Raw genomic sequence first — 17897 nt, 5'->3', positions numbered from 1 at the left:
TTCGCTACTGCGTGCTGCGATTGAAGAAAACCCGGTTTCTTGAGCGAGTCAGGCAAGGAATTTCCCATGCATCAAGATAGGCTGAGAAATTCCTTCTGAACTGCAAACTGCTTGAAATTGAAGAAATAGCTAGCAAAGAAAACATTGAAGAATTAAAAAAAAACTACTAATATAAAAACTCTTAAAAATGCCTGAATGAAACGGGGAGAATTTCTGAAGTTTTTTAATACAATGCCTGATACAAACCTTTTCGAACAATTCTTAAGATAATGAGCATAAATTCTAGTAGGATATTGTGGGGGTAGTTCTTAGAACTTAACTTTGCGATTTTTTTTAGTAATGTCTGAAGAATCTCAGTGAATCATTTTAGAATACATACACTACCCGTCATAAGTACAGACTCACAAAAAATATTGCAACAATATTGCATCACCCTGACTCTGACTCACCTCAATATCTCAAAAACCATAACACCTATAAAATGGATGAACCACAAGCTCGCTGCACTTTACGGCGAACCCAGCATCCAGAAGGTGGCCAAATCCGGAAGGATACGTTGGGCAGGGCATGTTGCAAGAATGCCGGGCAACAACCCTGCAAAGCTGGTGTTTGCAACGGATCCGGTTGGCACAAGAAGGCGTGGAGCGCAGAGAGCACGATGGGCGGACCAGGTGGAGCGTGACTTGGCGAGCATTGGGCGCGACCGAGGATGGAGAGCGGCAGCCACAAACCGAGTATTGTGGCGTACTATTGTTGATTATGTCTTGTCTTAATGATGTTGAACAAATAAATGTATGTAATGTATGCTATAAAAATGCCGCCTTCAGAAAAGTTGCTGCTTTTGGGCTTCTGAATAACTTTGCTGAATACAGCATCTTTGTAAGTCCTAAGGTTTTGGAGATATTGAGGTGAGTCAATGTGATGCAATATTATTGCAATACTTTTTGTGAGTCCGTACTTATGACGGGTAGTGTAAGTATTCTAAGTAGAATATTGATTGATTGATTTGTCTTTATTAAAGAGCCTTTCAGCCCTTGGCTGGTTCGTCTCTCGTAAGTAGAATACTTTAAGGCCCATCCATGAACTATATAGACTCTAAGGAGCAGGGAGTGGCCTGGTCAAAGTCTACGCTTTTTACTAATGTCGATAATTTTGTAATATGGACAAAGTCTATAACGGTGGATGGGGCGAGGATGGCTCTGAAATGCCCAAAAATTAGTTTACGTAGTTTATGGACAGCCCCTCTAGCAAATACTGAAGAAATGCCAAGAGGAAGAGATGCCTGTGAAAAACAGAAAATGCCTTCCTCCGCAGTTATACTACTAAAAAATCCCTACAGCAACTCTGTGAAGGCTCGTGAAAGACAATGTTGCAATTTTTAAAGATTTACTCGCTGGTTCAATTATTTTTTTTTTAGATTTTTTTGAAGAACTTAGGAATGTTTCCAGTTTTTTGTCCCTGAATTCCTTTAAAGATTCGCCAGGGGTTTTCTCCAATTTTTTCGCTATAATTCTCACACCGATTTACATGTAATTTCCTTCATGGGGTGCCTCAACAGATTTTCTTAAAATGATCTAAGGATTTCTACTAGAAATGCCTCTAGAACTATGTTTTGGACCACTGTGAAAATTCCATTGTTAAATCTATTCTTACGGGAACTCTTTTAGTGGCTTCTGAGAGATGGATTACTCCTGCCATGGATTCCTAAGAAACATTTGTAAAAAAAGAATCTCAGAAACAAATTTGAATGTTTTTATTTTTTATGTTTAAGAAACTTGTATTCAAAGGATCAATCGTACCATATCCATAATGCGTAACTACGGCGCATTTGTCCCCTCCGCTCCAATGCCGAACGCGCTTGTTATGCACTACAGCAAGCGTGCACAACTTGGGAGATAAATGCGTTGTAGTAACGCGCATGATCATCTTGGAGAAATTGTTGCAAAATTTCTCCAGAGAAATATTTTGTGGAGTCTCATCCAATGTTATAAGAGATTCCAGTAATTCAGAAATGCTTCACATGACAATCAAATTAAAATTCTTATAGTTTTGTCAGATAAACTCTTTCGAGAATTTTCTTTAGTATTTTTTTCGATATTACTACAGGATTTTTTTATAGAAAATTTTCAAGCATTACGAAACAATTCATTTGAGACTTTTTAAGGTGAAAGCATTAATCCAAAATGAAAAAAGATGAAGGTTCATTCACAAAGGTCTTAAGTATAGTAGAAGAAACCCTTAGAAAAATTCTTGGGATGCACTTTGAAGAACACCCTTGATGATTTCCTGGATTTTGTTATGGAATTTCTCACAAGTATTCGAAGTAGAGTTCAAAGTTTAGTTCATTTCTGTAAATCCAATACATAGATATTATATGTTATGTCAGTTGATCATTTATAAAGGTGAGAGAGTGCTAGCTATGCAAAAAAAAAAAAATGCATGACGGAATAGCAAAACCAATTCCGCGCCAAATCCGCGCGAGGGTCGAATTCTAGTGGCAAATCCGCGCCAAATCCGCGAAAATCGCGAAATCCGCGAAATTCGCGAAATCCGCGCTGTTGTAACAACCATGAAACCTGGAAAACTGCATAGAAACATATCTGGAAAAATCCCTATAGAAATTCGTGGAAGAATTCCTGGGGGCATCCCTGGAGAAATTTCTGGAGATATTTTAGGAGGAATTCTTAGAAGATCTTCTGGAGGAATCTCTATTAGAATTCCTAGAAGAAATCTCTAGAGGAACTTCTGTAGAAATCCTTGCAGAAATTCCTGAAAGAATCTTAAAGGAATCCCTGCAGGAATTCCCAGAGAAATAACCCCCGAAGGAATCTCTGGAGGATTCACTTGATGAATTCCTGTAGGAATCCCTAGACGAAAAATCCCTAGGAATCCCTAGGAAGAATTTCTGAAGAAATCCCAGGAGGAAGTACTGAAGGAATCGCAGAAAGAATTCCTGGGGAAATCCTGAAGGAATCTTTAAACGAGTTCGCGGAGGAACACCTGGAGGAATCCCTGTAGCAGTTTCTGAAGGAATTTCTGGGCAAACCTTAGGAGGAATCCGGGAAGCAATCTCAAAAGGAATTCCTAATGTAATCCCTAAACAATTCCTGGAGAAAGTCCTGGATTAATTCTTGGAGGAGTTTTTGAAAGAATTAATGGAGGAATCTCAAGAAGAGTTCCCGAAGGAATCCTTGGAGGAATTTTTAAAATAAAGTATCACAGAAGGAATACCTGGAGGAATTCCTGAAGAAACCCCTCTCATGAATCCCGGAAACAATCCCACGAGGAATTTCTTAGGAAATCCCAGGAGAGCTATTTTAATGAATTCTGGGATAAATTTCTGTTCCCTGAAAAAAGTATGAAAGAATCCATGTTTACAGTAATTTCTGGACAAATTAATGAAAGAATCTTCGGATGGACTGATACAAAATTTAAAGAATTCGTGGATTAATTTTTGAATAATCTCTAGTAAAATTTTCTGAAAGAATTGCTTAGAGAAATTCCAACAGAAATATTTCGAATTATTCCAGATCGAATGATTGGAGCAATCTCTAGCAGATTTTTTGAAGGAATACCTATATGCAAAAAACTCTGAAAGAATACATGTGGAAATATCTAAAAGAATCTCTGGTCAAATTCATGTGGGAATCCTTGAAGAAATTTCTGACGATTCGTCGAAGAATGCACCGGAACAATCACTGGAGGAACCTCTAAAGATACCCCATGAGAAGTTCCCGGAGGAATGCCTAGAGTAATTTTCGAAGTAATCACAGTACGAAGCTATCGGAAAATTCGAGGAGGAATTCGTCGATGCATCCTTGCAGAAGTATTTGTTAACATTGCTGAATCAAATGAACCGTGAGAGGAAACCCTGAAACAATTACTATCGCAACCCCGCTGATGTCCATGAGACATTTCACAAAAGAGATTTTTTTGAAGAAGTCCCATAAAGAATTCCTGAAGCTTGTTATTTGGTAAAATTCTATGATAAAATCGAAGTGCTGCTCGTAGAGAAATACTTTCTAGTGATTTTCGAGAAAAGAATTGATAATTATGGATAAAATCCTGAATTAATAAAATCTAGAATAAAATAGTTTTTGAGATAGTGAGATGTTTTTCTGGAACTCTGATAATCTCGAGTTGGTTCAAATTAAAAGAAAAATTATGTCGGCCAGGGGGAGAAAAGGGGCCCGCCACAACCTTCTCCTGCCCCCCTCTGGCTACGCCAATGGCTGGCGACATTTTTCCAAGTCCGAATGCTGATGAAATTTTTCCAAGTTTATGAACAACAAAGCCACGAAACGCAAAGACTTAGAAAAAAATATCTTAGCAACCGTGGCATGCAGTGCCCTATACTATAATGAGTGCTACCTCCGACGCAGAATTTGTAAAACATTAAAATTAGCATGACTCGTGATCTCAGCTTGAGAATCACTGAGCTTTGCAACGCCACTTTATTGTAAAGAATGCTTCTTGAGACGCAGAATTTAAAAACTATTTCCACTTTTTTATCGCACTTTAGATTCTCGAGAAATTAGCATGGGCTGTAACTCCAGATTGGAAACCCCTGAGGTTTACAATGAGCGTAATTTGGGGTTTTAATGGTAACAGGTAGAACTATACCTATGATCGTGAGAGCATGTTTGATAGAGATGTGTATGAGGTACAAATACAAATTTCAAAAGATACATTCGGCCTTGATCATAACATCATTTTCATGCGTCAAATTAATTGTTTGTGCACAATCTAAAACTCAAAGTAAACAAAGTGATACTAATTATGAACCATATTACCGCCTAATTGTTCCAAATCATGCACTAGCTATTTCCTGCATTTTCAATAAAATGCCCTGCACGAATTCAGACATTCTTCCCGTGAATACCATGAATCGCTTAGTCGTATCACTGCTAGTGCTTTTTCTGACCGTTTTGGACCGTTGCATCGAGGTACATGGGAAAACTTGTGTTACCATATCAATTGAGTTCGAACCTTAAATCGAAGCTTAAAACTTGCAGGCAAAGTATGCTTTCGACCTATCACCGATTGCAGAATGTGACAACGGAGAAGCTTTCATCAACATTGATTTGGACAATTTCCAAATAATAAATCGAGAAAATGGCGATATAGCGTACAACGGAAGTATGAAATTTCTCAAGGATTACAGTTCGCCAATCAAGGTTACTTTCCGGTCATCCTATGCGTGAAGATGTTTTATCAAACCCATCCTTTTGTTCACACCTAGCTCAAAATTGTTTCGAAACGTCTGCAACGTGGAACTTGGCTGCCCGGTATACTTAACAAGGAAATAGGTGATTTTTGTAGAGCTATGGGCAATCCTCTCGAGCCCGGAGTGTACAAAACGACGGAAAATATCGACAAGAGATGCCCATTCGAGGCAGGCGTATGTAATTGCGAAGGCAGTTTTCAAAGTCCATAGAACTAATTGAAAATGTTTGTTTGCAGTTTGTGCAGAAATTTGATATGGTAGAAGTTGGATCGTACGGGATGGACATTCCACCTTCGTTTGCCGGGGACTGGAAATTTTATGTGAACGTGTACACTTTTCGAAACCGTCGATTGGACCACGAGTGCATATCAGTCGAATCTACCATTTATGAAGTTTGAAGAGTTCTGAGATCGAGGCCATATGGATAGAGCACAGACAAACAGACGTAACACTTGCGAAATTTCCCTCGACCACGCTTTTATCGATCATTTTAAATCTTCATAGTTGTGGCTTTCACAACCAGAGGCGCACGCATCGTTTTTCTTTGCGCTTGACGTTTCACACTAGCGCCTTCTGTTGACGATATTGTACAACGCAGTGTTTCGTGAAACATTCCCGCCAGATGATGCTGGGGTGAACTAGGCGATGGATTTTCACGAAAAATGTTCTAAGTGTTACGTCTGTCTGCCTGTGGATAGAGCATTGGAACTTATTTTGAGCATTTAATAAATGCGAACGTTCAGAGTACACAACTTAATGTTCATTATCAATCATGCTGCTGATTATTCTATTCTTTCCTAGTTTCTAATATTTCTTACAATAACACTTTACGTAAATCAATGTTAGAGTGCAATTGAACAATCATTAGTTATCATTACTGATTTGTAGCCGCTTGCGCGAGAGCACTTTTGCTACACGCTAAGACCGCTCAGCACCTAGAATGTGTAAGACCTACTCATAAGTGCATAATTTCCAGACTATATAAAAAATGTGTAACCCTTGAACATTTACAAAAACAGCTCGTACACTAGGCTGCGGCTTATTTCTCAAAAGTTGTTGAAATCTGGAATTCGTAAGCTCTTTTGGATTCTAATAACACAAAAAGGGAAACCTCTGGGTTTAAGCCAAAAATATTGAGATTTAGAGGTCGCGCAATCGCTTCAAAGTCGAATTTTCGAGTAATAAAAAGGTGTTTTCACTTCAAGTGCCATAACTTTCTCAATTTTCAACCGATTATCAATCTTTTTTTATGAATTTCTCACAAATTAAATTTCGAATAAACTCGTAGAACATCATTTTTTCCAAAGTCACGCAAAATATGAGTTTTTGAAGATTTAATTCATTTTTTTCTTCTTTTTACAAAAATTTTTAACTTTAGAGCCTTATAACTTTTTAACCGTTTGACCAATTTTAATTTTTTAGCTTGCTTTTGTAGATATTTCTGTTTCCTAAAAATGCTGTGAATAAACTGTACCTTTAAAAAAACGTTTCAAAATAGATAAATACCAAAAACCGTTCAGAAACACGTATTTTATTGGAAAAATCAGAATTTTGGCAAAATTTTAATAGTTTTCATGCTTAGTTTCGAGCTCAAAGTGAAAAATTTATACTAAATAATCATTAAGAAGCCTTAAAATTCAGTTGTTGGGGTGTTCCGAATCAAAAAATATTTTCATGTTCCAAGCGCGAGAAAAAAATTTGAAAAAAAAAATCTCCAATGTGTTCCATATCCCTAAATATGATGTTAAGTAACTGGTTCGGAGTAAAAAATTGCAAATAATCGCCAAAAACTCCAATTATACATGAAAAAATCAAGTTTTAAGGCATGTTTTGGCAGTTTTTGGTGAAAAGTATCATAAAAATGACTACTTTGATGAAAAGTTTGTTTAGGACAAAGATAGGCAACAAAAATATCTACAAAAGCAAGCTAAAAAAAATTAAAATTGGTCAAACGGTTAAAAAGTTATAGGACTCTAAAGTTAATTTTTTTTGTAAAAAGAAGAAAAAAATGAATTTAATCTTCAAAAACTCATATTTTGCGTGACTTTGGAAAAAAAAATGATGTTCTACGAGTTTATTCGAATTTGTGAGAAATTCATAAAAAAAGATTGAAAATCGGTTGAAAAATGAGAAAGTTATGACACTTGAAGTGAAAACACCTTTTTATTACTCGAAAATTCGACTTTGAAGCGATTGCGCGACCTCTAAATCTCAATATTTTTGGCTTAAACTCAGAGGTTTCTCTTTATGTGTCATTTGAATCCAAAAGAGCTTACGTACGAATTCCAGGTTTCAACAACTTTTGAAAAATAAGCCGCAGCCTATCGTACACTCTTCTAGATGTGAAATGTCCATATTTTTTTGTTTACCAAGGTCACTAGTAAACCTAGCTAGATTGCCATACAAACTTTTTTTTGTGAATTTCACTATTTTGAGGACGCAGGAGCTGATTTTGTGAATGTGCAAGGGTTACACATTTTTGGTGTTGTCTGGAAATTATGCACTTTAGTGCCGAGCGGTTTTAGCGTGTAACATACTTTTTTATTCATTTTTGTGTATGTAATCAATAGTAGGATGAACTGCACTGATTTGCGTTGCGTAATTAACCATTACAGCACTGTTTTCACTTCTTGATGCTTTCTGGACGCAGATTTGAAAAATTGTGGCAGCTGCACAGTATAACCTGCTATGATCAGACTTTTTAAAACATGGCTATGAACTTCAGTGTGCAGTTTGATAAAAAAGTTGTGTCAAAAACTATTCTCAAGAGGTAATTTATGAAATTGCCTAAAACGTTGTACGCAACTCGGTGCAGAGCTCGATTTTTACAGCACTCGTCGTATTTATCCAACTCGGCAAGCCTCGTTCAATAAATGTACGTGCTGAAAAAATCATCATTTTGCAACTTGTTGCATAAATAACTACAGGGGATACTCAAAACATCTGGGACAGGTAGAAATTTCACTTTTCAAAAATGTTCAACTAGGGTAATTCGCCAATTGTTAAACACTACCCAAATGTTGAACAGTTTCTGAAAATGTTATTATAAAAACAGAACAATACATAGGCAGTCGGGTGCCTGAAACTTTTGCCAGTCTTGGTAAGGTGGTATGAACTACCAACCAAGCCGATCTGTTTAAAAGCACAGGTCGCACGGCAGAAGTTTCACGCATTCGATGTATTCGTTCAATACATGGCCTACTTGCCTAATTTCACCTTCTATAAAATTTTCACACTTGTTCGCTACCTAGCGAATTCTATCATATCTATCATTTCATTATCCACTTTGATCTCTACTCCCTTATACTATGAGTAGAAACAGACCGATATAGCCACAAAATCATCAAGTTATTAATAGAATACGGTCGATAAATCAGTATAGTTCTATTTTCTCTTAGAAAATGGAATTTAAGGACAAGGTATTTGGAGTACATAGCTCAAAATTTCTAGACCACCGTTTTTTAGAACCGTTGAACGGATTTGGATGAAAATGCATCACGCTAATTGTTCAGTGGTTGTCAACAACGTGATGCATTTTAATCCAAATCCGTTCAACGGTTCTAAAAAACGGTGCTCTAGAAATTTTGAGCTATGTACTCCAAATACTTTGTCCTTAAAGGAAATGGGAAGTATAAGCTATGAGTGGATCTAGACGTTCACTGGATATTTTTCAACTAAAGTAAAATTATACACGGAAAAACAAACGAAAACAAAAATTCCAGTACTAACCGTTCAACAATTGGCGAATTACCCTAGCTGTAACTTTTCGAAAAGGGCATCAAATATTCTCAAATTTTTACTGTAAATTCATCAACTAGTTGTGTATCAGTGGTCCAAATTTTGAAGATCAAGCTATTCTACACGAAGTTAGAAAGATTCTAGAAAAGGGTATAAATATCCGATAGCCAACTTTGAGCTGTTATATCTCCGGATTCAACAATGTACTGTACCGGCGACCGCCTCGGTACAATCTAGAGCGACTGAAACAACCGGATGGAATCTCGAGGCCGCGTTGCCAGACGAGGGCGAGCTCGACGAGGCCCCTCTAGAGGACTGTTGGAGTACAGTGAAAGCAGCCATCAACGACGCATCCGAGAGCACCATCGGGTACGTGGATCGGAATCTACGGAAAGAATGGTTCGATGAAGAGTGCAGAAAGGTTTTGCAGGAGAAGACCCGATAGAACGTGGAACGTTACAAACAGAGGCGGAAACAGCAGACCCGCCTCTTTCGGGAGAAAAAGCGCCGCCTGGAAGAAGCGGAGTGTGAAGAAATGGATCTGCTGTGCCGTTCCCAAGAAACACGGAAGTTCTATCAGAAGCTCAATGCATTCCGCAACGGCTTCGTGCCACGAGCCGAAATATGCAGGGATAAAGACGGAGGCCTTTTGACGGACGGACGTGAGGTGATCGAAAGGTCGATCAGCACCTGAACGGCGTGGAGAATGTACCCAAGTAACACATTTGTCACAGAAGAGTCATGGCAGCGCAGGTTTTTGTTGCACAGAAGTCATTGTGACTTGCTTCTAGCAAGTAAGTCTTTATTTGTTAGAAGTAAGTCACAGTTACTTTTGTGCAACTAAAACCTGCGCCGCCGTGACTCTTCTGTGACAAATGTGTTACTTGGGTAGGCACGGGGGACCACGGCAACGGAGGAAACGGCGACGCCAGTGCAGCGGAGGACGGAAATAAACCAACTCCTACGCCGAGGGAAGTTGCAGATGCCATTCATCATCTCAAAACTAACAAACAGTTGGTAAGGATGGTATCGCAGCTGAACTCATCATGATGGGCCCAGAAAAGTTGGCCACCTGTCTGCATCGGCTGATAGTCAGGATCTGGGAAACCGAACAGCTACCGAAGGAGTGGAAGGAAGGGGTAATCTGCCCCATTCGCAAGAAAGGCGACCATTTGGAATGTGACAACTTCAGGGCGATCATTATTTTGAATGCTGCTTACAAAGTGCTATCCCAGATCATCTTCTGTCGTCCGTCACCTAAAACGAATGAGTTCGTGGGAAGTTATCCAGCTGGCTTCATCGATGGCCGGTCGACTAAGGACCAGATCTTCACCGCACGGCAAATCCTCCAGAAATGCCGTGAATACCAGGTCCCAACGCATCACCTGTTCATCGACTTCAAAGCGGCATACGACAGTATCGACCGTGCAGAGCTATGGAGAATCATGGACGAAAACGGCTTTCTTGAACTATCCAGTTCATTCGAATCTCATCGAGGACTGCGGCAAGTTGACGCACTCTCATGTCTACTCTTCACCATCGCTCTGGAAGGTATGATGCTACGAGCTGGGATAGGGTGCGACTCGAAACTCTTTGCGTGCCGCACACGCTGCTACGAGACAGCACAACAAACCAGAAGGAGACGAGTAGGGGAAAAGCGGGTAACACCCGCTGGGTAAGCCCGTCACCCCAATGATTCTACCAGAAAATAGTTATTTAGTAGCTTTTTGGCCACACACCTTATTTGTTTTTACCATTTTTACTCTTTTGAGACACATGATACCAACATTGACCTGTCAAACGCGAAGAAAATAAACAAAACAAACGCACACGTTGTTGCACCAACGGTGGATGTAATTTTTCGTCGGTAGAATTTAGCCTCTGGATTACAAAACAAGTATATAGATTTATTTTAATCAATCTTGTATTCTCATCTGTACTATTCTTTAGTGCCAAGATTCATCGAACGGTCAGTTTCAACTATTTTTCAGAAATTACGGTGCATTTTAGGAAAAGTTGGCTTTTCGGGTAAGCCCGTCACTCATCGGCGAGGATTATTTCAGGAACTCTTTTTGGGGTTTCTTCGGGTATTCCTCCAATAATTCTTCATGGAATCACCTGAGGGCTGGCAAAATAGAATCATAATTATTTTTATCTAGTTCAGTTAATCAAGGCGCAATCACGTTCAACGCTTTACGGAGCCGAACGTTATATCAAGCTAAATGTTACGATATATCGAGGTATGACCGTGTGTGTGATGGGTTCGTTTTCCAGTCGGTCCAGGATCTTTTCGTAAAGGAAATTTCCTTGTCTGTCTTGGGCATATGTATACTATAAAATATCTTCGTGTCTGCCATACGATATACACATTCAAATGACAGAGGCAGCTCTCAGTTAATAACTGTGGAAGGGCTCATAGAACAAGCATAACAACAGGCTTTTTACAGTTGGAACGTAATGCCAAGAAAAAAAAGAAGAAGAGAACGAGCGAGGTGTTTTGATAGTATTGACTTTTTACAACGGTGCGAAAGGTTAAATCATAGGCTGTTCATTCCAGTTATACTGATGTATATGGAGAACAACGGCACGATCGCTTAAGGCGAAACTGGAAGCATTTTCTCATTTTTTTCGGTTTTTGATTTTTTATTAAATAACGAAGCAATATTTTCAAAATCGGTTTTCGTGCACATGTAGAGTATGGATCAAGGCATCTTCTGAATTTTTTTGAGTTGGAAAATGTTTTTCATTTTTGCAGAAACCATTTTTTTGTGAAATTTAATTCAAAAATGGTTTTCGCAAAAACGAAAAACATTTTCCACTACAAAAAAAAATCAGAAGATACCTTGATCCATACTCTAAATGTGCACGAAAACCGATTTTGAAAATATTGCTTCGTTATTTAATAAAAAATCAAAAACCAAAAAGTGAGGAAATGCTTCCAGTTTCGCCTTAAGTAGATTTTTCCTTATTTGGCATTCGGCCAAACCGCAAAATGACAAAAATGGTTGATTAGAAAAATTGGTAAACCATCACAAATCATCAAAAATATATTGGAAACATTTTAAAATTAAAATCTTCAAAAGTATCTTGAAAAAAAAGGACTTACCCCATAGGGGTGACGGTCTTACCCACACTGCATTAACAATATCAATATTTAATATGTTTGTGTTATGTTCATTATTCGGTGGAATAAACATATTTTGAAAATTTTAATGCACAAATCTTATAAAATAGTAATGAAATTAATTTTGAATAATCCCAATGCTTGAGGTGACGGGGTTACCCCTTCCTCCCCTACGTGCAATCGGTTGTGTGTTGCTCGCTTACTTAGCCGCGCACTGGAGCTCTCCTATCTCTCACGCTTTGTCGTATGCACTCTCTCGGTGCTTGTCTCCGTGCTTTGCACTTGGCTTGATACTACCCAAGATTTTTCCAATTCGAATTAAACGACCTATCACTTGTCAACCCTTGACAAGCTTAACAATTTTGCCGAAAACACAAACTCTTCAATTAATTTATTAAGTGATTGTTTTCTGTTTGGTGACACGCACAGTCCCAAGCACTGTGCATTACTCCCTGCGCCGTAGAGCTAGTGCTGCGGTTTGTCTCTCGTACAATTACGAAAGCTCTCACTCATACGTCTCTTGTCTCTCGGCAAAACGGGAGACAAACACTTGCGATTGTGTGAAGCACACGCTTTTTTCGCACCGCACGGTGCATGCCGCCAATCCCTGGCTACGAGCCGGGCTCAACAACCTGTGTTGGTTTTTTGAACCAACCGACACTAGGACAGCAAGGGTTAATTTCCAAGATTATAACCACCGTCGAATAAAACACCAGAATGTGACGTAGGAATGCGGTAGGTTATAATTTTCCTGAGGGACAATAATCGTACAAGCATACATACTGGATAAGTTATAGTTTCGGTGTACATAGCATCATGATTTAGCATCGTAAATGTCTAGTAGTACTGTGTTTGTCTTATTTTTAGTTGACTTACGTTTAGTCTCCTCTAGCTAGTCAAGATCGTCTTCGGGTCGTAGTCGTTTCAGCAGTTGGGAATACTAGATAGTTCGTATAACATTATAATTTGGAAGAAATTCAACAAATTAAACTCCTATATCTTACCGTTGGTATGCAGAGATGCGATTGGTACCAACAAGGCTAAGGTTAGAACCAGTATCCACTTGAAATAGATAACTACACCTAGTTTGTGTACAACATGAATTTCATTATTCCTATGCACATTAGTATTAATTCAGAATTACCTTTTGTGATTTATAACGTTTATAACTATATAATTCAAAGTTTTATAAGGAAAATTCACACGATAAATTCAGGGTCTAATATTCTGCAAACTCACTGTTATGATTTGGGTGTTCTTTCTATGCATACTCACCGTTTGACAGCCGTCAATGTTACCTGTCAAATCGGTGTACGCTGACATTTGTGAGGTTTATGGTTGCTGTATGGTAGGTGAGCGCTGGCAACAGTGCGTTCGGCAACAACTTGGGAACAATTTTCACAAAATCCGGTCAATTTGTGTGCTTTGCTGATGACATGGACATTATTGCCAGAACATTTGGAACGGTGGCAGAGCTGTACATCCGCCTGAAACGCGAAGTAGCAAAGGTCGGACTGGTGGTAAATGCCTCAAAAACAAAGGCCGACCACGACCGGATCCGCCTGGGTAGTAATGTTACGATAGACGGGTATCCCTTCGAGGTGGTGGAGGAATTCGTCTACCTCGGATCCTTACTGACGGCTGACAACAACGTGAGTCGGGAAATTCGGAAGCGCATCATCAGCGGTAGTCGGGCATACTACGGGCTCCACAAGAAACTGTGGTCGAAAAAGATTGACCCACGCACCAAATGCACCATGTACAAAACGCTAATAAGACCGGTGGTCCTCTACGGGCACGAGACATGGACCATGCTCGAGGAGGACCTGCAAGCACCCGGAGTTTTCGAGCGACGCGTGCTAAGGACGATCTTCGGCGGTGTGCAGGAGAACGGTGTGTGGCGGAGAAGGATGGACCTCGAGCTCGCTGCACTTTACGGCGAACCCAGCATCCAGAAGGTCGCCAAAGCCGGAAGGACACGGTGGGCAGGGCATATTGCAATACTGCCGGACAACAACCCTGTAAAGCTGGTGTTTGATACTGATCCGGTTGGCACAAGAAGGCATGGAGCGCAGAGAGCACGATGGGCGGACCAGGTGGAGCCTGATCTGGCGAGCATTGGGCGCGACCAAGCATGGAGAGCAGCAGCCACAAACCGAGTAGAGTGGCGTACTATTGTTGTTTATATCTTGTTTTTTTTTTATGTCTTTATTTATGAGATTTTCAGCCCGAGGTTGGTTCATCTCAGATTATGTCTTGTCTTAAATGTGATGTTGAATAAATAAATGTATGTATGTATGCATATATGTATCTCCGGATTCAATGAACCGAGTTCAATGAAATTTTGATCATTTATGACTAATATGCATAAGAAAAAAAAAGTTATAGCAATTTTACTTATTCTATGTTTTTTTAGTATATTTATCTATTTTTCATATGCATCCCATTACCAAACTCCGGCGATTTGGTTGCTTTCCTTCGAAACATTAATATATTCAAGTCAATTATAGGGAATTTAAATGAACTATAATTATAATTACTATCTATAATTACTATAATTATAATTACTATCTCGAATTTTGAAACGATGATGAAGTTTTGGATAAATTGGTGTTATATAAGAAAAATAATCTTATCGTTATAATTTTCTTTCATGTATTGTAAAGAATTTGAAGTATAGTCAAAAGTTTTTAATAGCTCATTATATTAGTCATCAATGATCAAAATTTCATTGCATTCGGTTTGTTGAAACGGGGATATAACAGTTCAAAGTTGGCTATCGGATAATAATACCTTTTTCTAGAATTTTTCTAGCTTCGTGTAGAATAGCCCGATCTTTTCCAAATTTGGGCCACTGATACACAACTAGTTAATGAACTTACAGTAAATATTTTAGAATATTTGATGCCGTGTACGAAAAGTTACAGCTAATTGAACATTTTTTTGCGAAGTGAAAATTTTACCTGTCCCAGTTATTTTGAGTATTCCCTGTATTTCGTATACAACCCTTCAATGTGGCAGCCCTGCTCTTAAGTTTTGTACTCCAAACTAACAACTAATAACTGCAGAGCCTCGTTGGATAAATGTACGACTCATGCTAAAAAAAAAAAACATATTTTTTTATCTGTATTAACGAGATTTTTAGCCCTTGGCTGGTTCATCTCGGGCTAAAAAAAAACAACTTTTTGCATAAATAACTATTATTAAATAGTGGATTTTATTCATAAAAACAGTAAATGCATAAATAATTACAAAAGTTTGACACGGATGTTGCATTAAACTTCATACACAGTAGCCGGAAGGATATAACATTCATGGTCTAGCTGGCCATCGCGTGGAACCCACATATCCACGTAGAATTTCCAGTCCCCGACGAACGAAGGTGGAACAACAATTCCAAAGGATCCCATGCTCAACATATGGAATTCAAGTTCAAACTGAAAAAAAAATAAAGCTCCGCATAAAGTCATTAATGTCGGCGTACATACCCCTGCTTCGAATGGACAAAGTTTTCCTAACTTTTTCATAACTATGTACAAGGAGGTTTCCATTCCTTATAGCACTACAAAAATCGACCATTTCCTTATTAATTATCCCCGGCTGCCAAGTTCCACGCTGCAGATGTTTGGATGAGAGTTTTATCTGACACAAAGAAGGTAAACCTTGAGGTAAATCTCATCAGTTAATCCGGATACAAATCACAACCTTCCATGGTGAACGATATTCCTTCCGATAGGTGATACTGCCGTTGTAGAATAGGTCACCATCTTCTTGATTTATTATATTAAAATTGTCCATATCCACATTGATGAACGGTTCTCCATTGTCACACTCTGTGATTGACGATACATCGAAAATGTACTTTGCCTGAAAGTTTCGAGCCAGCGATGGGATATGCTTCTTTCAACGGAGATCTCCGAACAAAGGATATGGAACCTTTTGAGGAGGAGGTTGTCAATTAACTAGAATTTTGTAACCAGCTATCTAGATACTGTATCTATCTCGCCTCCTGCCCAAATAGTCCACTGTCCTACCTCGATACGATAGTCCAGAGTGTTCAGAAAAAGCGCTACTAGAAAAACAAATATTGAATCCATGTTGTTCCTAGAAAATCCTATCTATATCTGAATAGTCTTGTTCACATCGCGCTAACTTACGAACGAAAAATGCTGTTGCATGATTCAAAGTCATTGGTAAGACAATTCAAACGAAGCATACAGACAAATTGAGCTTCATATGATTTAGCTATGAATTTCCACTTAACTCATATGACCCGCAATACCATGATTTCAAATAAATTATAGGGTAGTACAATCTTTGATCGCTAATTCATATAAGCCAACGCCTATGTCTACAACATTGTTTTCACTTCACAAATAAATTGTGCAAGGCACAGCTAACCTCTTTTTTGTTCGGGTGAGTCACAATGAACTATCACTGAACGAAAACCCCCGCCGAACGGAAAATGATTCTTCATTCAATGCGATACAGATCCGCAGAATCTCAATTTCGAATGATTTCACAGCAGAATGATTTTACTGCCTTCTACTGAATAAAAATCATCCTATTATAAAACAAAAATAGACGCAAACATAAATGATTTTTCGCTTGACGTTTGTTGTGAATGATTATCATCACCAAATCATCAGAAACCATATTCCACTGTGTTCCATACCGAAAATCATTCGACCATTGAACGAAAATCCCCACCGCCCAACGAATGAATCCTCATTCGAGCGTATGCTCAAGCGCTTATTCCCAAAACTGAATGACAATCCCAACCGAATAATTTTCTAAACAACAATGGCGGATTTTTATTTACTCTTTATATTCTATTATTTTGTATGTTGTCTGCCTTTCAGTCAAATATGAAAAGATGGAATTAACATATGAGCATTATGCTAAATCAAGCTGAACATACTTTATCAAAGCCGCGTTCCGAAAATCATTTAGTTTTAGTTTGATTTTCATTTAGCTGTTGGAGCGCCATGCCAGTTCAAAATTCCAAAGTTGAAATGCCGCAGGAAAGGTGTCGCGTAAAAGTGTTTGACTTCGGTGAAGTGTGAAAAAAGTGAATGTAAGATTAAAGTGAAATGTGATTTCTGTATACGAAAATTCTAAATAAAGTTTAATTCATACAATGAAAATGTGTTATACTTTTTTTTTCAAAACATCTAATATTACAACCATTCTACTAGTTTGCTTGGAATTGACTTCAATTGAAATCAGTTTCGTTCAAACTAGTTGTGATGGTTGTAATATTAGCTGTTTTGCAAAGTATTAGAAAAAATGAAATACATACAACAACGTCTATATGAGCAACATCAGATTTTGCAAACAATTTCATTCATAAAACGACCGGTGGACTGTATGGGTTTTGAATGATAATCATCCGCACCTGGATTTGTTTTGATTCTGAATTGTATGATTATAATGGTTACTTTGAAGGATTTTTATACCGTGTGTTTTGATTCTGTCAGATAAGCATTTGAATGACAAACTTCCAAAAATCATCTGATTTTAGGCATGGGGCTCGGATGAGGCAATTTTCATTCAATTTCTGGCGGGGATTTTCGTTCAGTGTAGTACGGTTTTACCGTCTACCCCCGTTGGTTTGACCTAATCTAATCTGAACACTTTTTAATTTGACCCCCTCTAATCTGCACATCGTTCAAACTAAAAATGGTTCAAACGTTATTCTGCTCATGGAACGGGGTGAAACGGAACGCATAATCAAAACAAAACAGCAAAAACGGCTACCATCAGTGTGTTTTTCGATGTCCACAGGGTTACTAGAAGTTCAAATTA

General features: G+C 38.5%; 2 protein-coding genes across 3 annotated transcripts in view; one reads left to right on the top strand and one right to left on the bottom strand.

Annotated features, from left to right (window-relative positions):
• LOC109402771 (SH2B adapter protein 2) overlaps positions 1 to 17897 on the bottom strand; it is a 561576-nt gene that overhangs the window by 23178 nt on the left and 520501 nt on the right. The window lies entirely within an intron of this gene.
• Positions 4712 to 5879, top strand: LOC115271090 (uncharacterized). Its single transcript, XM_029880575.2, has 4 exons — positions 4712 to 4946; positions 5016 to 5177; positions 5243 to 5401; positions 5464 to 5879. Exons 1-4 carry the CDS (start codon positions 4845 to 4847, stop codon positions 5623 to 5625), a joined length of 585 nt encoding a protein of 194 aa, XP_029736435.2. The 5' UTR covers positions 4712 to 4844; the 3' UTR covers positions 5626 to 5879.

This window comes from Aedes albopictus, chromosome 3, assembly GCF_035046485.1.
Source record: "Aedes albopictus strain Foshan chromosome 3, AalbF5, whole genome shotgun sequence".
NCBI lineage: Eukaryota > Metazoa > Arthropoda > Insecta > Diptera > Culicidae > Aedes > Aedes albopictus.
The sequence above is the reverse complement of the archived record's forward strand: the minus strand, read 5'-3'. Positions and strand labels throughout refer to the sequence as shown.

Bases quoted from the DNA above. Each gene is read 5' to 3' on its own strand.
- LOC115271090 (XM_029880575.2), top strand. From the start codon at position 4,845: ATGCCCTGCACGAATTCAGACATTCTTCCCGTGAATACCATGAATCGC. The intron at 4,947-5,015 runs GTACATGGGAAA...TAAAACTTGCAG, and splicing joins TTTTGGACCGTTGCATCGAG to GCAAAGTATGCTTTCGACCT. The intron at 5,402-5,463 runs GTATGTAATTGC...GTTTGTTTGCAG, and splicing joins GATGCCCATTCGAGGCAGGC to TTTGTGCAGAAATTTGATAT.